Below are 23319 nucleotides of genomic sequence, written 5' to 3'. Positions count from 1 at the left end.
GATTTATTTTCAGTTTATGAAGACACATTTATGTGGCCAAGTGTAAATGGAATGTTCAAACTCAATCAGATAGCAGTCTAGTCACTCCACTATAGCAGTCCAAACGCAAACCCCCATAAACTTCTTCATCGGCAAAAGGTTTTCATTAAAATTATCACGTCTTTTGTTTTCCTTTTAGTAAATGATGTACGTAATGCAGCGCTGTGTGCAGCGAGCTATATGCTGTTTGATGCAGATGATCAAGTGATGCAGCAGAACATCGCCTACTACAGATACTACAGGCAACAGTGGGGACTGCATGACGAGCATTTTAAACCACGACCAGTAAGTATAGACACAGAAGCATATTATGAACTTATCAGGGTAATGCTTCTGATGCTCGACATTTTAATAAAAAAATATATATTTCCTTCCCTATCACAGTACTGAAGTGGCAGATACATTTTGTTTTGTTGGTTCAATTGGCTTCTTTTAACTCAAACCCAGGAACAAATCCACATACAACAAAAACTAGTGTTAAAAGGTCATTTTTAACTCTGTTAGTCATTCTGAAGTGACCTGATAACATTTAAAAAATATTTTGTTCTAGTTGTGTTTCTAGCACTACTGTTTTAACATTTCTGTCTTTGTCCATACAGGAAGCTCTTAGATATTACAATCTAACTACCAAACTGAAGGAACTGCTGGAGTTTGCACAGAATTATTTACAGACAGATGATGAGGTAAACCCCCATTTAATAGCACAGTAGCTAAATCCAGTAATCTAAAATCAGGTCAACTATAGTTACGTTCACACTGTCATTTCAAATCCGATTAATTCTTTATCTGATAGGAATCTGATCTAAGTGATTGACTATCCACACTGTGTATCACAACTGTTATATATATATATATATATATATATATATAAAAACTTTGCAGGATTATCAATGCTGATGACCGTTAAAACGTGCCATTACAGTCTGTGAAAAAGGTCCAGCTCGCTCATTGTGAACAAGGTCAGACGCAATTAAGAAGCTGCTTTTGTGCTCAGTCAAACTGCTTTAGGTAAAGTCTCTAGTAAAATATACCATCAGATATACCAGAAGATTGGTGCAACCGTGCAAATAGCTAGAACTTGTGAATTGACTTGCTAGCTAAAGAGTGACATGCGCTGTCCAGTGAAGCGTGGATCGCAGTCGCATCCGCGGGCGGGTCAAGTAATAAAAAATAACATTCTGATTAATTGCGTGTGGGTCGCGGGCAGATGATATAAATCATTAATGATGGTAATATTAAAACAACGTGTAGGCCTACATGTGTATGTGAGTGTGTGCAATAAACAGTTTGCAAATGAAAACCTCAAAAAGGTTAATTATAGATCAAATAAGACCGGTCATTTTCCTCAGCTGTAGGCAAAGACAAGTTTCAAATCAGTGCTTCTCCCGGGAGACTAGCGCTAAATTAATCCCCTAGTTTAGCGCCATCTACTGTTTTAGAAGAGGAAGTTGCTCAACTGCATTTGTGAGAAAATCTGCCTGGACACATTTGTGAGAAAATCGAGTCGAGAGATCTCATAAAAAGCCAAGTGTCACACAGTCATAACAGACAGATATGCATTTGTATGCACTAGATTTGGTATTTGTTCAAAGGTTACATGCAATTTGTAGGATGGTTTGTATTTATTTGTGAAGTATTATCTTGGCTCATTTATTTATATTTGTAAAACACAATACATATTTGTTACTCCACTGCATTTTCACTCAAACTGACCTTTGTACTTGCACATTGCTTTCTGTTTGTTCGCGAGTCGAGTTTTCCTTTGCAAAGCAGATCGAGTTTGTTTGCGAGTCGAGTTTTCCTTTGCGAAGTAGATCGAGTTTGTTTGCAAAATGCTGGATTTGTTTGTTTAATTATGGCACATAATTTGCTCCATATATGTTTTCCGTCGAGTCTGAGAGAAATAACATTAGTATAGCTACCTACCTCAAGCGGTTTAAACAATGTGACAAAAACACACGCAAACATGACCCAAATGTTTTATGTCGCAATTGTTACCACCATGTTCATGTAGCCGACAGAAACATAAACAAATCAGAAACGCATTCGATTTCAGTTCTTTTTTTATCACTACAATACATACTGTTGTTTTGATTATATAATCATCAAGTGTTCTAAAATAGAAGCAAGACTATACATGTAATATAGGTCTACATTTATGTAATTTTAATGCTCTGGCCTTTGCAGATATTTAAATGGCCATCTTCTTTAAGCATGACTCTATGGATTTATATGAAATGGTAGCACTTTACAATAAGATTACAATTTTAGCATTAACTAAGGTTAATAAATGTTGTAGAAGTATTGTTCATTGTTAGTTTGTTAATTTCAACGTTTACATACATTTTAAATTGAGTTTTAATTTTTATTTGATCTGTTATTACCTTAGTTAATGTACAATGAACTAACATGAATGATCAAGTTACAATTGTACTGCTCAAATATTAAAACATGCAGTAAAAACGTATATTGCATAATGCATATAGTTCATGAAAGCTAGCTAATACATCCTTGTTAACAAATGGGACTTGCAAAGTGTTACCTAGGAAATTTACATAGGCTATGTTTCTAGGTTATAGCTAAAGAAACACACATTTGACATGTAATATTTTGTTTAAAATAGTTTCTGTAGAGTTTGTTCTGTAGAACTTCTCATTTTAATATATTCATATTTATATATCTATCTATTTATACAGTGAGGAAAATAAGTATTTGAACACCCTGCTATTTTGCAAGTTCTCCCACTTAGAAATCATGGAGGGGTCTGAAATTGTCATCGTAGGTGCATGTCCACTGTGAGAGACATAATCTAAAAAAAAAAATCCAGAAATCACAATGTATGATTTTTTAACTATTTATTTGTATGATACAGCTGCAAATAAGTATTTGAACACCTGAGAAAATCAATGTTAATATTTGGTAGAGTAGCCTTTGTTTGCAATTACAGAGGTCAAACGTTTCCTGTAGTTTTTCACCAGGTTTGCACACACTGCAGGAGGGATTTTGGCCCACTCCTCCACACAGATCTTCTCTAGATCAGTCAGGTTTCTGGGCTGTCGCTGAGAAACACGGAGTTTGAGCTCCCTCCAAAGATTCTCTATTGGTTTTAGGTCTGGAGACTGGCTAGGCCACGCCAGAACCTTGATATGCTTCTTACAGAGCCACTCCTTGGTTATCCTGGCTGTGTGCTTCGGGTCATTGTCATGTTGGAAGACCCAGCCTCGACCCATCTTCAATGCTCTAACTGAGGGAAGGAGGTTGTTCCCCAAAATCTCGGAATACATGGTCATCCTCTCTTTAATAAAGTGCAGTCGCCCTGTCCCATGTGCAGAAAAACACCCCCAAAGCATGATGCTACCACCCCCATGCTTCACAGTAGGGATGGTGTTCTTGGGATGGTACTCATCATTCTTCTTCCTCCAAACACGTTTAGTGGAATTATGACCAAAAAGTTCTATTTTGGTCTCATCTGACCACATGACTTTCTCCCATGACTCCTCTGGATCATCCAAATGGTCATTGGCAAACTTAAGACGGGCCTTGACATGTGCTGGTTTAAGCAGGGGAACCTTCCGTGCCATGCATGATTTCAAACCATGACGTCTTAGTGTATTACCAACAGTAACCTTGGAAACGGTGGTCCCAGCTCTTTTCAGGTCATTGACCAGCTCCTCCCGTGTAGTTCTGGGCTGATTTCTCACCTTTCTTAGGATCATTGAGACCCCACGAGGTGAGATCTTGCATGGAGCCCCAGTCCGAGGGAGATTGACAGTCATGTTTAGCTTCTTCCATTTTCTAATGATTGCTCCAACAGTGGACCTTTTCTCACCAAGCTGCTTGGCAATTTCCCCGTAGCCCTTTCCAGCCTTGTGGAGGTGTACAATTTTGTCTCTAGTGTCTTTGGACAGCTCTTTGGTCTTGGCCATGTTAGTAGTTGGATTCTTACTGATTGTATGGGGTGGACAGGTGTCTTTATGCAGCTAACGACCTCAAACAGGTGCATCTAATTTAGGATAATAAATGGAGTGGAGGTGGATATTTTAAAGGCAGACTAACAGGTCTTTGAGGGTCAGAATTCTAGCTGATAGACAGGTGTTCAAATACTTATTTGCAGCTGTATCATACAAATAAATAGTTAAAAAATCATATATTGTGATTTCTGGATTTTTTTTTTTTTAGATTATGTCTCTCACAGTGGACATGCACCTACGATGACAATTTCAGACCCCTCCATGATATCCAAGTGGGAGAACTTGCAAAATAGCAGGGTGTTCAAATACTTATTTTCCTCACTGTATATATATCTATTTCATTTCAGTTTAGCACTGTTTTACTTGGAGTGTTATGTTTGTTTTTAATCCCAGTATCCATTTTTAAAAATATCGGTTGAATAATCGGTTATCGGCATGTACAGTCAAACCTAAATAAAATCCACTATCGGTCGACCTCTAGTTTAATGTCTTTGTCATGTTTCATGTCTGTCATGTGATCCCCTGTTCAAAGTCATGTGATCCTGTCATGTCTTCCCTTGTCTGTGTCATGTTGTCATTGCTTCATTGTGAGACCACTTTTTTTGGTCTCGGAATCGACCACATTTTTACTCGGTCTCGTCTCGGTCTCAGACGAAGAGGACTCGGGATTTTATTTCAAGACTGGTCAAGACCACAACTGAGGCTTATCACGAAATTATTTGATAACATCATTACTGTGATTAGACGTTAAACTTCTGACCAAGAGCTTGACTTTTTTTTTTTGAATTTTAAATGTTTTTCGTTTTTACTGATTGTTTACGGTGGCAATCCCCGCCCTCCCTAGCCTGGGAAAACCCAGACAAACTTCCGGCAAATTTAGATTTGCTCTGCAAGTAGTCTGGCAAAGAGCCCATCCAAGCCGATTTCTAATCCGTCCAAATCGAGGCACCAATCACAAACGTTGAGGCGGGCTTTACACGATGACGATCACTCTGATTGGTTTTAGGTCTATCCAATTGTGCCCAGAGGCATTTGAGCGACGTCCGTTGGTGAAGCGCACCAACTTTTAAATGCATTATTATATTCAAATTGCAAACACATGAGGACAGTCTCCATGAAAGACCCACTGGCAGATGAACGTGCTACTACATTTCTCTCCGAAACGGTAGGAAATTAAATTAGATTTAATAGAGGATTTTAACTGTGACAAGATGATTGACAGGGCAGTTTAAGTGACAGGATGCACGCGACAGATCCGTCCGATAAAGATGACGAAGTAGTATGTCCCAAAGCTTGCCTACTTTTTTGCTACACATTCAAAAGTAAATACCTTTTCTTCACAAAAAGAGTACATACTTTTATGGTGTAGTGTAACTTAGGCGAATTGGGACGCAGCATATGGCTTTACACGATGACGATCGCTCTGATTGGTTTTAGGTCTATCCAATTGCACCCAGAGGCATTTGAGCGACGTCTGTTGGTGACGCCCCTTTGGAAATAAGTTATTAATGAAGTCCACGCGTGAAAAGATTACGGGAGACAGGAGAGCAAGCTGTTCCGTCACCGTGGCTGTCGTTGGGGAGATGTCAGCCAAATTCAGGGCTGCCAACTCTCAAGCATTCAGCGTGAGATTCACGCAATTTACACTTTTCACACGCTTTCACGCCACGTATTCATTTTCTCATGAACAGAAAAATCGCGAGGCAAAGAGGACACGGAGACCGACAGACAAGACAAAACAGGTTACTTATGATATATATAAAAAATCAGCTCTCAGATTCTGTCTATTCTATTACGAAATGCAAACAATAAATACCGTTTTGGCGCTTGTAAATGTGACAGTGCCTCAGTTCAAGCGGCACGTGAACCAATCATCTCTAGCTAATAGTAAATAAACACAAATAAACAATGTTGAAAGATACAGTAGGCTATAGCTTACCGAAATGTATATTCCTCGTACATAATATCGATCAATCAGTGTTTTTCAACCGTGGAAAGAGGTAAAACAAGAGGGGAACAATTGTCACATAACATTTACCTCAGGAAATAGCCATTAAATGATGTTTTATTAACAAAGTTCGGGAGGAGCACGTTTAGATAATTAAACCTAATTAAACACATGTGGAGCACATTCAGACAATCAAACCTAATTAGACACGAGTGGACCACACTCTGTTAATCAACCCAATCAACGAGGTAAGAGGTGTATATTGCAAACTTACCTCCGTTCGTTGACAGTTTAACAGCATATTTGTTCACACTTTGTGCTATAATGTCGCAACTCCAGCTCTTCCCGTCTGACGATGAGTCTAACTTCTCCCCGGATCATCAGCCGCAATCTGCCGATCCTAAGACCACTCCTTCTCCGCCCGACATCGCAACTGAGCCCCAGGCTTCTTCGCGAGGTCGCCGGCCTGCTCGAACAGCCACACACTAGCCTAGACGCCGAGGCCAGCCCTCGCCTCCACCAGCGAGACATCAAAATTCCTCCCCTTCCTATCGTTCGGCCGTCCCAACAATTCCACCTATTGGGAAGTGGACAGTCATAGGATTGAGGCATGCGCTGATCAATTCGGATGTTCAGTTCTCGCAAAGGATGAATAAAGCGGAACTGTATGCACTCTATGTATCCTTGCAATCAGCCAACCTCTCTCCGAAGTCCACGCCGGCCCCCAAAGCGGCCAATAGGCAAAGTAAAGCCCGCAAAGCTCAGGATTCACCTCGCTCGACAACACCATCATCTCACCGCACCAAATCCAGCTCGCTTCCAGCATCAGGCCGCAGCGGCAGGCCTTCAGCGACCCCCGGTTTCCTCCACTGTCAGACCTCACCAGCAGGCTCCGCCGGCCCCCCCTCAGCATATCAGTCTGTTGCTCCCACTGCTTCTAATCCTTTTTCTTTTCAGTGGCCTTCAGCACCTGTTCCAGATGCTAGCGTGAGGCTGCCTCCGCTAGCAATGGAGGCCCAATCATTTCAACCTTTTTCCGCGACAGCTACTAACCCCCTCCCCTTTTCAGTGGCCTGCAGCTCCAGCAGCTCAAGCAAGCGTGAGGCTGCCTCCGCTTGCAGCACAAGCCCACTCTTCTCATTTTCAACCTTCTTTTCCTTCTCACGCTTCTTTTAATCTACCTCCCCAAGCCCCAGAGGCCGATTCAAGCGTGAGGCTGCCTCTGCTGTCAATCGCAGCCCCGGCTTTGGTCCCTTCCAGCTCTCTTCTCCAGGCAAAATCTCAGCACTCTCCAGGGTGGGAATTATACCGCGGCCACGCGGCCATGGCCGCCGTTGCCCTACACTTTGGCCTTCATGCCCCGTGAAAAAAAAATCATCGTACGGCCACAGTGGCCTGTGTGCCCTGGCCCTGTCCAAGTTCCACCCAAGTAGTCTCTGAACTTCAATTAGTTTGTGGATTCGCGCAGGTGCAGTGTCATAATCACATCGATGATCTCACGCATCAAAACAGCAGTGCAAGAAGCATGTAACGTCAGCACCAACAGAAGAACGACACTCTGTTGTCGACACTGGTGCATAGATATATACACTAGATTTCGCCTTGGCTACGGCATTCGTTCATGAACTGCCGTAGCGAAGGCGAAATCTATATGTCTATCTATGCACCAGTCTGCGCACACGTCACACAGCAGGAAGCGCGGGCGCCCTCAGATCACTTGGACGTCGCTGTGTTACAAGAGGTAAAAACGATATAAATACTATCCGTTTTCTCACACAAACCTCTCGTTTCGTGTCTTAGGCCATCAATGTGTACTTACGATGGGGAATTGTTTTAATTTGGACTCTGTGGATGCTATTTGAGACCGTGACCATAGACCTGCATTATATGACTGACAGACAAGAACGGTTTGACCTAAAAATATCAAAATCTATTTGCTAGTAGATAAGTGCCCTTTTCAGAAAAGGGCCCTATGCAAGGTTCCAGAGGTAACGGCGTCGGCGCACTGAAGCGTTTTTTTTTTAATAGTTCAAAGTTACTATAAGATTTAATGTTATTACCTTGACAAACTATAACTTACATCATTAAAAAGATATAAGACTCACGTTTCAGTATTTGACCACTATTGTATTCTGAGAAATTTATATTGACAGTTATGTCTTAATTTGTGTCAGGAGTTATGAAATGCAAAAATGAGTCGATACCTTTAATATGAATTATGAGCGTCAGACGCTCCCATTCATAAAAAACTCCTGTGCTGTCGTCATGAAAGCGATTCACAAAACAACGTCCCTCACGGCTTTTAGCTCAAAAGTGTGCAGATTTGGAGAAATATTGATATATTCTCAGTTTACATCAGATTTCTATTGACAGGAATAATATTTTATTTAATTTATAGCCAAATGCGTCGATGTAATCATTATGAGCGCTGTATACTGATGTGCTTTGTTTTCAATTCATACCAGCAGCCTGAGGGCGCTCTACTGAACATTATAGTCCATATTTGAAACACATGAAGAAGAGCGTTCGACAATGCAGGAAATTATTAATTTATTGGCATTTGTGGTGTTTCTGAATGCTTTTATTGGCATTTATGTTGTTTCTATTGTTGTGTGAGGGTGTATACCTTCTGGATGTAATGGCGCTCTCTCTCTCTCTCATTAAAAAATGTTTTTTTTATTAAAAAAGTCATAATCCATGTCTTATTCCAAATTAGGATGTTATGCTATCAATCTGAATGGGAAAACCATCGAATTGTATGATGGCCTTTGTGCCCTGTCATATGGCCTTGGTGCCCCTAAAAAAAAAAAAAAAGGTGGAGGCCAAATGGCCTTGCCCCTAAAATTACATAATTCCCACCCTGGCACTCTCTCTTTACAGCAACTCATATGCCCGTCCCATCGAACACAGTCGCGGCAGAGCCACCCCCAGTGTCTCAAAACATCCAAGCTCATATTCTGTCAGAAATTCAGGACGCTGGCTCCAGAGGCGGACCAATTCCCAACCCCAGTACCTCAATTTTCAGAACTAATATTCCCGTAACCCACCCGTTATTATTATTAATGGGGGAAGAGACGGCAGGAAAAGAGCAAGTTTAATTGAATACAAAATAAGAATATTAATGTAATATTTGTACAAGAGACGCATAGTGATGTAAAAAAATGAAGTGGAATTAATTCTACAGTCTCCTACTTTTCTTAAAGGTCAAATTGCAAGAATATATAAGATGATTATGTCCTCAAATTATGTTTTAATTGACAGAATAAGAGGTGAGTGGGTAAAGGACATAGAAAGTGAAATACCTGATGAAATTTGGGATGTGGCTCTTAACCCCCTGGGGTCGGCAATCACGCCGGCGTGATCTGCTCGCTTCCTTAGGAATAATTTAGTTTCACATCGAGGAACAATGGATCCAGCTATTCAGAGGACTGTGAATAGTACGTTTTTTATTCTTAAGTGCTTTGTTCTAATCGAGATATGCAATAGTGTCGGTAAACTGCAAAAGGACTGTTTAAATATGAATCGCGTGTCTGTGTGTGAATGAATGAACGGCACATTTGTTTACTACAGCTGTAAACAACAGTGCACACTTGCACTTACATTAGTAAACATGTTATTTTTACATGAACACATCTACTAGTTTAGCTTTTACCAAACTATATTGCTATACTGAGATGAGTAAAAATCGACTGAAATATGTTGAAATAAAATGTCTTTGTATAAGCAACGTATTAAACTGCAAATTAACATTTATATGCAAATATTTCTGCTCATATGTTAAATATATAGTATGTGATGTTTTGTTAAAAATAAAGTAGGTATATTGAATTATCAACTAAGATGTTATTATAGTGTTGGTTCCAATATTCAAACTAATGAATCCTTACCTTTGAAATACGTATGATAAAATCAATGTAAACTTTTAAAAAAGAAAGATTACACCTGAAATATTGTTAAAATTGTAATTGTTGTTGATTTATATGTAAAAACTGTTTAATAAAATAGCTAAACATATATTTACAAGGTAGATGCAACATCTTAATAGGTCAATATAAACCTTCTCATTAAATTATTTATTATAGTTTTTTATTAGTGTCACATTTGGGGAGAGGATATATTCCAAAACATTCTGAAAATACAGTATGAGAATTAACTGCATAGTTACTAGAAATGTTTACCATGGATTATTATGCAATTTGCATGCATACAAAATAAGTCCTCACATTCTCTCAGTGATACACCTGAATGAAAGGCTCATTATGCTGCTTATTATGCTGCTCATTATGCAGCTCATTATGTGGGTCATTGTCTTCTCAGGTGTGAATCACGCCCACACGCTTATTGCCTTTCCAAACAAAATGTGTCTTACAAAGTTTAAATCAATGTATTGTTTTATGTGAATGATTAGGCAGGATGATTTTCAGATCATTTTGAAGAAAAAACTCTAAGCGACAACGCCCATTATTCAAAAGTCTTGTGGACACATATTTATTATGTGTTTTGTGGCCCTATTCCAGAAACTTTATTTATTTGTTTTTTTTTAATAACCATGCATACACACTATTCTCTCAAAAATACAAACATGTACATACATGTTGCTCATATATATATATATATATATATATATATATATACTGTATATATACTGTATATATACTGTATATATATATATATATATATATATATATATATATATATACTGTATATATATATATATATAGTTTTTGTAGAAAACTGGATTGAAAAACTAGGTGAAGAGTTAAATGACTGTTTTCATTTATGGACTGAATTATAAGGCCTCTGAAAAGAGAAGAATTGGCATAATTAATTGTTTAATAGCAAGGGAAAAAAAGATAAATGAAGAAGCTTTGGCAGATCTAGAGAGAATGTTAAGAGTTTTCGTTACTTCAAGGATCAGAGCAGAGTTTGTTTATTTTAAATTGACAAAAAATCTGGTTTGTTTTAAGGAAACATGGGGTTTATGTGAAGTCTTATGTGCTATGGATCATGAGGAAAACCTAATTCAAAATGTTTTAAATTGGTGGAAGGTATTTTTTTAATATGTTGTGTCGTGTGTGTGTACACATGCATGAAAAAAAGAGGAAGGAACGGGAAGGGAAAAAAAGAAGAAAAAATATATATTTCTTTGTATAAATAGAGATTCAAACGTCAAATGTCTCTCTCTGCGCACCACAGCTATTTAGATGTTACTATATTTCGTTTAATATTCCACTAATTAGATACATTTACTTCTAAGACAGCCTTCTTTTTTATCCCCATTATACTCTCTGTCTCTCTGTTTTATACTCTCTGTATGTTTCTTTGTCTGGACACAAACACTGTACGCACGCTGCCTGGTATTGGTTGTTGGTATCGGAGCATTTTTTTGAGTATGAGTACACAAGCGCAGATATAGTGCCCGGTACTGCGCTTTTATGTATATATGTGTATATATGTGTACACACATTAACACAAGGCGATGGTCTGATTCACTTGAAAATTGGTTTGTATCATCTAGAGATTCCTCAGGCATAAAGTTGTCAAAAGAAGTCAAGCATTAATTTTATCATTCAGCAAATATGTGCAGAAATGTTTTTGGGTGTGACCCATCATGACTAATGGAACTATATCTAAATCCAAACTTTGCAATACTAGATACACATGGACAACAGGACATTGAGGAAACCTACAAAATTTCCTGAATATACAAAGTTAGGGGGTGCTGCTGTCCTACATTGTTCTATTAATTAGACTGTTCATATAAATATGTGAATGTGAACTGTGTTTGTTAACAGGAGACTGTGAGTTCAGAGGAAGCAGCATCAGCTCTGTCAAATCCACCTGATGAAGAGTTTGAGGGAATAGGGGACTATGAGGAGTCTTTCCTGGCTGAATGGTGGCAGGAACCCAAAACTAAAGGAGATACAGGAGAACCAGCTGCATAAAACACATCAATCTTTGTCTTTGTCTGGTGTCTTCCTCATCCATTGTTGCCTCATTCCCCCTTTTACTGGAGATGATTTGTAATGCATTAATTGTAACTCTACTTTTAACCAGACCCTTTGGAGCTTTTGTATTATTCTAATGCAGTAAGGGATTTTTACCACACAAATCAAAAAAAAAAAAGAAAAAAAAAGCATATATTTGTAATATATTTTTTAGATGAGCTTATTGAAATTGGAAATGCATCACCAGTCTAAACTCCACTTAAAATCAGGCCAGTATTTGGAATAGTATGTTAACCCTTGGTGTCCTTTTTTCTTTTCTTTTGTTACCCTCTCAAGCATTTAATGTGTTATCTATTAAAAAAAAAAAAAAATTGTTGATATGAAATGTGTCTGCATCTTTGATGTGTAGAGCACAGAGGACAGAAACAGAAGTGGGGGAAACGAACCAGGCTAAAGACTAGGCATTCAAGGCATCTCTACCAAATGTATTTCTTGTGAATGTCTGATCAATAATAAACAAAATGGATGAAATCAGACTTAGACTTACTGCACGGAGGGACTTGTCCAAACTGCTGTGCGATGATATACTCGGAAAATTGGCTGGATGACAATACTCCCGACGAAGCCATTGAGTTAGCTGGATGAACTATTTATAGAGCCGGCAGAACACTAGCCTGGATGCCAGCCGAACTTAGCCCCGCCCACAAAATTTTTAGGTCGGGAAGTTCGGTCTGGACTCGCTCCGTTGAGGAGCTATTATGCCCGAACAAAAACTGTTCGGACCAATCAAATTGTCAGGGCGGGCTTTATACGATGATGGACAGATGAGCAACGGTAACGTAATCATCCACGTCATCAAGGAGCGCTTGGGTTGAATTCATGGCTGCCGCTGGAGAATTGAGTTGTGTAGATTCTGCTATCGCGTCTGTTATTGAAGATATTGACATCGCATTAATTTTAAAAGAGGAGCAGAGAACCGCGATCAAGGCATTTGTTGATGGGAAAGATGTTTTTGCCGTCCTTCCTACGGGATTCGGCAAAAGTTTAATCTATCAGCTGTCCCCGATGGTCGCGAAGAAGATGGGGCGCATTAAAAACCCTGTGGTCATTGTGGTTTCTCCTTTGGTCGCACTCATGGAGGATCAAGTGAAAGAAGCAACCGAAATGGGCATCACTGCGATGCAACTCGGCGTGCACAATGAGGTGGACATAACCAGCGGTCGTTGCCAGCTCCTTTTTGGAAGCCTGGAATCCTGGCTGCTGAACAAGAAGTGGAGAGACATGCTAGGCTCCGATTTTTTTCAAGCCAACGTAATGGGTATCGTTGTGGATGAAGTTCATCTCACTTACAAATGGTAAGAGATCGTCTGACTTAGTAAATAACTCATAATGTAGTGATATGAATCAAATGTTGTAAACATATCTTGTATCTAGGTGTCGATGTATGTTTGCTAACTCAGACTTAGTATAATCATAACGTTAGTCTCATTGTACTGAAATAACCAACAGTTCTAATGTACTCTGTTATTTCTATCAGGGGTCAGGCTGCAAAAGGGCAGACGCCATTTCGTGAGAGTTTCGCCAAGTTGGGAGAACTTAGATCCCTAGTTAAAGCTGGTATGTATGTACAAAACAATATCCGTCCTGCATGTACAGTCTTTGATATTTTATAACTCACCACTTTAATTGAAATCAGTTGCATACAGGTACTGTGTGTATCGATGCATGTAAGTTTATTAGTGTGACCAGAAGTTCAAAACCATCTCTGAGTTGGCATCAAACAAGGGTGTCACTTTGTATGTACTCACCCACCATACCCATACTGGTAGTCACTGTACCCCTTATAAGTGAAATACTCTTTTTAGATGTCAGTACGGTCATTAAAAAGCAATAGATGATACTACTCATCATTTCTTATTTAACTGTTACTTTTATGTAATTGGTTGCTTATTGTACTTTCATATATTACAGGTACACCTGTGCTGGCATTGACTGCTTCTGCTGATCATGAATCCAGAGCCAGAGTAATGAAACAGCTGCAGATGGACAATCCAACTACTTTGGCTCTGAGCCCTAACAGAAAAAACATCAGACTTGGTCTGATCAAAGTTCCTGCCAATACACTGGACTGCCTAGACTGGATTGTGAGGGATGTTAAAGAAAAAGGTCTCTCCATGTTGCCAGTTATTATTTACTGTAAAACGGTCAGGGAGGTTGGCAGAGTATTCTGCCATTTGAAGGGTGAACTGGGTGAAGATTCCTGGGTTGAGAGAGACCCTGCGAAAAACACTGAAAACCTACTTATAGGCATGTTCCACAGCCAGACACTCCCTCACAATAAGAACAGAGTGCTGTCATCTCTGAGTGGACAGGGTAGCTGCAGAGTTGTCGTGGCAACAACAGCTCTAGGGATGGGCTTAAATTTTCCAAACATATCACACATTGTGATGTATGGGTTACCGGACGATGTGGAAGCCATGGTTCAGCAAGTCGGGAGGGCTGGCAGAGGTGGGTTGCAGGCACATGCGATTGTTTACGCTGTCAAACAGCATACAAAGCTTGACCCAGTAGTTAAGACAGTACTTGAGACTGGAATCACAAGTTGTCTGCGGAAAGCTTTGTACTGCCATTTTGAGGAACACACTACAGTCGTGGTCAAAAGTTTTGAGAATGACACAAATATTAGTTTTCACAAAGTTTGCTGCTAAACTACTTTTAGATCTTTTTTTCAGTTGTTTCTGTGATGTACTGAAATATAATTACAAGCACTTTATACGTTTCAAAGGCTTTTATTGACAATTACATGACATTTATGCAAAGAGTCAGTATTTGCAGTGTTGGCCCTTCTTTTTCAGGACCTCTGCAATTTGACTGGGCATGCTCTCAATCAACTTCTGGGCCAAATCCTGACTGATAGCAACCCATTCTTTCATAATCACTTCTTGGAGTTTGTCAGAATTAGTGGGTTTTTGTTTGTCCACCCGCCTCTTGAGGATTGACCACAAGTTCTCAATGGGATTAAGATCTGGGGAGTTTCCAGGCCATGGACCCAAAATTTCAACGTTTTGGTCCTCGAGCCACTTAGTTATCACTTTTGCCTTATGGCACGGTGCTCCATCGTGCTGGAAAATGCATTGTTCTTCACCAAACTGTTGTTGGATTGTTGGAAGAAGTTGCTGTTGGAGGGTGTTTTGGTACCATTCTTTATTCATGGCTGTGTTTTTGGGCAAAATTGTAAGTGAGCCCACTCCCTTGGATGAGAAGCAACCCCACACATGAATGGTCTCAGGATGCTTTACTGTTGGCATGACACAGGACTGATGGTAGCGCTCACCTTTTCTTCTCCGGACAAGCCTTTTTCCAGATGCCCCAAACAATCGGAAACAGGCTTCATCGGAGAATATGACTTTGCCCCAGTCCTCAGCAGTCCATTCACCATACTTTCTGCAGAAGATCAATCTGTCCCTGATGTTTTTTTTGGAGAGAAGTGGCTTCTTTGCTGCCCTTCTTGACACCAGGCCATCTTCCAAAAGTCTTCGCCTCACTGTGTGTGCAGATGCGCTCACACCTGCCTGCTGCCATTCCTGAGCAAGCTCTGCACTGGTGGCACTCCGATCCCGCAGCTGAATCCTCTTTAGGAGACGATCCTGGCACTTGCTGGACTTTCTTGGACGCCCTGAAGCCTTCTTAACAAGAATTGAACCTCTTTCCTTGAAGTTCTTGATAATCCTATAAATTGTTGATTTAGGTACAATCTTAGTAGCCACAATATCCTTGCCTGTGAAGCCATTTTTATGCAACGCAATGATGGCTGCACGCGTTTCTTTGCAGGTCACCATGGTTAACAATAGAAGAACAATGATTTCAAGCATCACCCTCCTTTTAACATGTCAAGTCTGCCATTCTAACCCAATCAGCCTGACATAATGATCTCCAGCCTTGTGCTCGTCAACATTCTCACCTGAGTTAACAAGACGATTACTGAAATGATCTCAGCAGGTCCTTTAATGACAGCAATGAAATGCAGTGGAATTTTCATGGCAAAGAAGGACTATGCAATTCATCTGATCACTGTTCATAACATTCTGGAGTATATGCAAATTGCTATTATAAAAACTTAAGCAGCAACCTTTCCAATTTCCAATATTTATGTAATTCTCAAAACTTTTGGCCACGACTGTACATCTGTCGATCCAGGACATCTGTGCTGCACCCACTGCCATTCTTTATGTTCTTGTGAACCGGATGGTTGTGGGGAGCCAACCCCCAAATATGAACATTTTCCAGGGGAGGTTTCTTCACCTGACAAATGCAGAACGGTCACACATGAAGACAAACTTTTGATCAGGGACCTGTTACATAATTACCGGAGTAGTTTACTTCAGGGCCATACAAATCTTTACACAGTCGACACAGCCTGTACTGGTTCTCTTACGAGAGTTCTCTCGTACTGCGTTTTAACCAAAACGCTACGGGAAAAGTCTCTTTTCACGAAACACTGAAGCAAAAAATTATCCTTTAATTTTCATATATGTAAAACGCGTTGCGGCAGCAGTCAGCTATGGCGAGACGGCTTGCTCGCTCATTGGCTGCTCTGCGGCAACTGCATAAGCCTATCGAGCGAGGCCTGAGGTGACGTCAGGCCAATGAGGGCGCTTCGCGCCCTCCTCGCCACTTCCCGCCGAGACGGGCGTGGCTTACCTCTATAAAAGGAGCTCGAGAAGGCTGATTCACTTGATTTTAATCTCTTCAGCGAAGCGCACGCATCGCTGGATCACGAGGAAGCACGCGTCGTCTGATGCAAGCACTTCAGCGGGACGAGCCCTTGAAGCCGCTGGCCAACGCCGCCTTCTACCGCCGTACCTGCTGCGCTTTCCGACGCCATATCCTTTACATTCTTTGTTCTTGTGTATGTGTGTGTGTGTGTTCGCTTTGCAACACACACCCCTAAAAGAGCTGCGTCTTTTTCAAGACGCCTTCTCATGCAGCGCTCGCGCTCGCTGACGGCGAACGCCTTCACTCCGAGCAAATTGCCTACGGTGACTCTGAGGACTCGCCGGGCATCCTTTCCGAGGCTGCCCTTCCTGGAAGCGGATGGCGGGATTAGTTTTTCTTTACGTTACAAGAAAAGCTACCCTGCCTCTGCACGCGTCATTCACCGGCGAAGGAGAAAAGAGTGTTCTTAGTCCCACCGTTGGTCGGTCTGACCTCTTTTCTCTCACATTTCTCAGTTCCCTGTTCGGCGACTGGAAATATTATTGCAGCAAGTGAGTCTGTTACACGCTTGCCTGCCAGCAAACGCCGAAGAATACATGTTGACGCCGCTTTCAAAAGCCTGTATCCTCCTGTGGCTCAGTGGTGGAATTATAGGTTTTTCACACGGGAGGCCGGGGTTCGGATCCCGGTCTAGCGGCATATATATTTATGCCGCCAATGCTTTGCTCTGTCAGTCCCCTGAAGGCGACTGCAGAGATGCATTTTGCAGCCAGCGAGCGCGTAGTACCCGCTTGCCTGCAACCGAACACCGTTTCTACGGTTCCCGTGCGTCACTGGCGAAAGGAGAATGGAGTATTTTCAGCCCCGCTGAAACTGGGCAATATCCACTCTTCTCACATTCTGGCATTTTGCAGGCGTCTGAAAATGCAATTCACTCTGTCTGTTCCCCGAGAGGCAACTGCAGACGTGTTTTTTTTTTTTTTTTTTTTTTTTTTTTGCTGCCCACGAGCACGTGGTACATGCCTGCAAGCAAACGCCAGTGTGGATAATACTCGCGCTGACTTTGTCTATGTATCTTCACTGTGGTCCAGTGGTAGATTCTTAGACTTGCGCGCGGGGGATCGGAGGTTCGAACCCCAGGCCTGCCGGCAGAAAATACTTATGCCGCCGAAAGCAAATCACTCTGTTTGTTCCCCGAGAGGCAACTGCAGACGTGTTTTTTGCTGCCCACGAGCACGTGGTACATGCCTGCAAGCATACGCCAGTGTGGATAACACTCGCGCTGACTTTGTCTATGTATCTTCACTGTGGTCCAGTGGTAGATTCTTAGACTTGCGCGCGGGGGATCGGAGGTTCGAACCCCAGGCCTGCCGGCAGAAAATATTTATGCCGCCGAATGCAAATCACTCTGTTTGTTCCCCGAGAGGCAACTGCAGACGTGTTTTTTGCAGCCCACGAGCACGTGGTACATGGCCGGACTTCTACCGAAGTCCCGGCCACGGCCGATGATGCTATATGTGTAGAGAAGATGCCCACTGCTAGTGCCCATCCCTACACACTAGCACAGCCCTTCACACAGGGCCCGCGCTCATATATTCGACTCGGGTCGATCACGCACACAACATAGTGAACGTGCCCACTGCCTAGTGCCCACAAACACTATGTTCTGCATGCCTTGTGGTTTCTGTAAAGACGAAACCTGTGTGCATTCACTCTGCTCAGACAGACAGTGCACTCATTGCAGTAACTGTGCCCGCTCTCCCGCGCCCACACTTACTCACGGTATTTTCTGGTGTCCCGGCCACGGCCGATGGTGCTATAAGTGTAGTGTCGATGCCCACTCCTCAGTGCCCATCTCTACACACAAGCACAGCCCTACACTTAGGGCTCGCGCACATAAAATCGACTCAGGTCGATTGCGCTTCCAACATAGTGAAAGTGCCCGCACAAACACTATGTCTCACAGACCACAGGCTCTCTGTAAAAACGAGATCTGTGCGCGCTCGCTCTGCTCAGTCAGACAGCGCGCCCAAAGCAGTGAATGTGCCCGCTTCCCGCCCACATTTACTCGCAGACATGAGTCCCGCGGGACCCGCTCAGCCCTCCCTCACTCAGTCAAGCGCTGTAGTAAGGTCGAGGACGAGCGCTCTGCCCGCTGTAATAAGCGCGCCCCCCGCCTCGAATGCCACAGGTATAACGCCTACGTTATTGCGCCCCGAAGCGCCTCTGTCGCACGGCGAACAGAGCGCGCTTCGCATCCAGCCCTTAGCCAACCATGCAGAAGCATGGGCAGCGCTTCCAGGGGTTTCGGACTGGGTGCTAGGCATTATAAGAGAGGCTTCTCGCTACAGTTTTGTCGACGCCCTCCCCGCTTCACAGCGCGCGTCCAAACTACGGTGGTTTCAGAAGTAGCACACCTACTTCGCGCCGAAATATCAAAACTGGTAAGCAAAGGGGCGATAGAGCGTGTGCCCCAAGCTCAAAGCGAAGGGGGGCTATACAGCAGATACTTTCTAGTCCCCAAAAGGACGGTGGTATCAGACCCATACTGGATCTAAGACAGCTGAACAAAGCATTAGTGAAACGCAGTTTCAAAATGCTCACGACCAGGAAAATCCTCGCGCATGTTCGCCGAGGAGACTGGTTTATGTCAATAGATCTGAAGGACGCGTATCTTCAAATACAGATAGCGTCACATCACAGGCGATACTTGAGATTCGCCTTCGGGGGTCAGACATACCAGTATACAGTCCTGCTGTTCGGTTTGTCCCTGGCACCTCGTACATTTACGAAATGCATGGACGCAGCGCTCGCTCCTCTCAGACTCAGAGGCATGCGAGTGCTGAACTATTTGGACGACTGGTTGATCCTAGCCCAATCACGATCTCAGCTCGTGGAGCACAGAACCATTTTACTCGATCACCTCGAGAATCTTGGTATCACGGCCAATTGGGCGAAGAGTTCACTGAACCCCAGTCAAACGATTTCGTTTCTGGGTATCGTTCTGGACTCGCAGTCTATGACAGCGCGGCTGTTGCCACAGCGCGTGCTGCACATTCAACGCGCGGCGAAGTCTTTCCGCCGCGGCGCTTTCACCCCGCTCAGGAAGTTTCAAAGGATGCTGGGTCTCATGGCCTCAGCATCATCAGTTCTCCGGCTGGGCTTGCTCTGCATGCGCCCGCTGCAGTTCTGGTTGAAAGCGCGGGTACCCGGTCGATTACGCCTCAAGGTCGATCAGAACTGTGTTACAGCCCTGGTGCCTTGGATGGCGGACGACTGGTACCGATCAGGTGTAAGCCTGGGGACTTCCTCGGGAGTGAGGATGGTGTCGACAGACGCATCCACCTCGGGATGGGGAGCGCTGCTCGAGGGCAGACCGTTCTTCGGCCTGTGGTCGGAACGAGAAAAGCTCCAACACATAAACTGCCTAGAAATGCTGGCAGTGCACAACGCGCTGACGCGTTTTTGTCCCCACATCAAGGACCAACACGTCATAGTCCGTTCGGACAACATGGCTGTGGTGTCCTACATAAATCGCCAAGGCGGTCTGAAATCCACATCCCTGTACAGGCTGGCGAAACGCCTCCTAATATGGGCTCAGCACAACTTACGCTCGCTGAGAGCAGTGCATGTACCTGGGCGTCAGAATGTGGGCCCAGACAGACTGTCCAGGAACAACGTTCCCCCGGGCGAATGGTCTCTACACCCACAAACAGTCCGGCTGTTGTGGGAGAGATTCGGCAGAGCGGAGGTGGACCTATTCGCGTCCCACGAAAACGCTCACTGCCCCGCGTTCTCTTCAAAGAGCGACAGCGCGCTGTCCCGAAGGTGGCCGCGCTGCCCGCTATACGCTTTTCCCCCCGTCTCCCTCCTGCCACAGGTGTTGGAACGGGTCAGGGAAACAAAATGCCCAGTGCTGCTTGTAGCACCGTTCTGGGAGAACCAAGCATGGTTCCCAGTCCTGATGCAGTTAGCAGACATCGCTCCATGGCCAGTGCCGTTGAGGAGAGATCTCCTCTCGCAGGCCGGGGGCTCGATTTGGCACCCACACCCGGAACTGTGGTCCCTTCATGTGTGGGCGCTCAACGGATACCCGTTGGTCTCGCAGAGGGAGTCATGAATACCATCACTCAGGCTAGAGCACCGTCGACTTGGCGGCTTTATGCTTCGAAGTGGTCGGTTTTCTCCGGCTGGTGTACAGCTCGGAGCCTTTCACCCCTCGAATGCGAGGTAACGGAGGTTCTCTCCTTCCTACAAGAGCTGTTGGATAAGGGCAGATCCCCTTCCACGCTCAAAGTGTATGTGGCGGCTATTTCAGCGTTCTCCGGTTCAACGCTGGGTCAGTCACTGGGAAGGAACGATTTAGTCATCCGCTTCCTCAGGAGAGCTAGGAGACTGAATCCACCCAGACCTCCTTCAGTCCCTATGTGGGACCTTTCTACGGTCTTGGCGGCCATGAAAGGTGCCCCTTTCGAGCCTATCCAGTCTATTAGCCTCAAACATTTGTCTTTCAAAAGAGTGTTTTTGATGGCCCTCGCTTCAGTGAAGCGCATAGGCGATCTGCACGCGCTCTCTGTGAGCCCGGCGTGCTTGGAGTTTGGTCCTATGACTCTAAAGTCATACTCAAACCTAAGCACGGCTATGTGCCGAAATCCCTCAACACGCCTTTTCGGGCTCAGGTTATTTCCCTGTCTGCCCTGCCGGCATCGAGTGAGGAGGGGGACTCGAGTTTTCTTTGCCCTGTTAGGGCTTTAAGAGCTTATATGTCCCGCTCTGCTGTCTTCAGACAGACAGAGCAGCTCTTTGTCTCGTTCAGCGGACGTTCCAAAGGAATGGCTGTTTCGAAACAAAGTCTATCCAGATGGATAGTTGACGCCATAGCGCTGGCTTATACTGTCAAGGGCATTCAATGCCCGTTGGGAGTTAGAGCGCATTCTACGAGAGGCGTTGCCTCCTCGTGGGCTTGGTCCAGCGGGATTTCCCTACAGGATATATGTACGGCGGCAGGCTGGGCCTCTCCGTCTACATTTATCAGGTTTTATAACCTAGAGGTTCCCGCCTTACAGGCTAAGCTTTTGTCGGTGTAATCTATTCAGCTGTCTAGCCAGACCTCTGAAATCGCAGGCGCAATGCGCTACCGACTATCTTGGGCAGAACTGTGTAAGACCCACATTTCCCACATTAGTTCAGGCTCCCTACCCTGTCTATGTGATGTCATATTCGCGTCTGTGGACATGTCTATATAAGGACGGAGGGAAACCCCTCCTGTCTTTAGACTCTCCCTGTGAGGTCACGTTAAGCCTGCGGACGCTACAGTATAGGGAATTAAGGCTCCCCTCCCTTATTCCCTGACTCTGTGGGAGTCTATCTGGTGATTATGCACTGTATGCCTGAAATAGCTTCCGGTGATCAGTGTTTTTATCCCAGCACGCACGGCGTTTTACAAGGGGTTCCCGTAGCGTTTTGGTTAAAACGCAGTACGAAAGAACTCTCGTAAGAGAACGTACTCGGTTACTAACGTAACCTCGGTTCTCTCTAGAAGAGGGAACGAGTACTGCGTTCTCTGCCGTGCGTCTGGTTCACTCTGGTTCGCTTCGGCGATCAAAATCAAGTGAATCAGCCTTCTCGAGCTCCTTTTATAGAGGTAAGCCACGCCCGTCTCGGCGGGAAGTGGCGAGGAGGGCGCGAAGCGCCCTCATTGGCCTGACGTCACCTCAGGCCTCGCTCGATAGGCTTATGCAGTTGCCGCAGAGCAGCCAATGAGCGAGCAAGCCGTCTCGCCATAGCTGACTGCTGCCGCAACGCGTTTTACATATATGAAAATTAAAGGATAATTTTTTGCTTCAGTGTTTCGTGAAAAGAGACTTTTCCCGTAGCGTTTTGGTTAAAACGCAGTACTCGTTCCCTCTTCTAGAGAGAACCGAGGTTACGTTAGTAACCGAGTACGTTTTGGAGATTAACTCATTGATGCGGTTTTAGAACACTGCACACAGATATTTGACCTGAACTTCATTTTCCATAATCTCCCTATATTCAAACTAGAACATGCAAAAGAAATACTAAGAATTATGCATGAAGTTGTTGATGACATCGAGCAGAGTCACACTATTTTGTTTGATGACAGTGTTGTTCAGTTTGACATTGACTACACTGGTTACTTTGATGAAGAGCATGAGGATGACAATGTACAATCATCACCGAGTAGCTTGGAATCAGGCTTTTCAGCGTTGGAGATCTCGGACTAGCTTCAAATTCATGCTCAAACTTCTTTGAAAGTCTTGTTGTGCAAAAGTTTTTTCACCTCTCTTGTATTAAATAGTTTTAAATAAAATTGACATTGTTTATACTTTTCATCTGGTGGTGGTTGTTTTTGCATTTTAAAAGATTAATAACACATATGTTAATACAAGACTTTTAATATCTCAACATAATAATATATAGACTTTGATCAGATAACCAATAAGAAAACACACAAAAAAATGGTTTCAAGAATGTGGATATAAAAAAAATATAAATTTAAAACACAAAATTATTTACAATGTCCCAAATGAAAAAAAGTATTAAATATAATGCAAATATAATGGCAATTACAAATATAATGCCATCATCATAATTGTTAAATAGGGACAGTTCTCCAGTCCATTACTTTGGACTTCATCCACTGCCATAATTCCCGGTATTTCAGCTTTACCAATAA

At 43.3% G+C, this 23319-nt stretch overlaps 1 protein-coding gene across 2 annotated transcripts in view; it reads left to right on the top strand.

Annotated features, from left to right (window-relative positions):
- p3h4 (prolyl 3-hydroxylase family member 4 (inactive)) overlaps positions 1-14614 on the top strand; it is a gene marked incomplete at its 3' end in the record, with an annotated part of 67536 nt that extends 52922 nt beyond the window's left edge. Inside the window, exons 5-9 of one of the 2 annotated variants that reach the window (XM_084131487.1) lie at positions 179-324; positions 639-722; positions 11754-13261; positions 13444-13523; positions 13878-14012. In XM_084131487.1, the coding sequence (XP_083987613.1) occupies positions 179-324; positions 639-722; positions 11754-11903 (380 nt within the window). Of the gene's footprint in view, positions 1-178; positions 325-638; positions 723-11753; positions 13262-13443; positions 13524-13877 lie in introns of those variants that run through there. The other variant, XM_084131486.1, reaches the window with a different exon arrangement.
- Between the last annotated feature and the right edge of the window lie 8705 nt (positions 14615-23319).

Source organism: Abramis brama (assembly GCF_963993115.1).
Source record: "Abramis brama genome assembly, chromosome: 12".
Classification (NCBI taxonomy): Eukaryota; Metazoa; Chordata; class Actinopteri; order Cypriniformes; family Leuciscidae; genus Abramis; species Abramis brama.
Note: the sequence above shows the minus strand (reverse complement) of the source record. Positions and strands in the feature narration are given on the sequence as shown.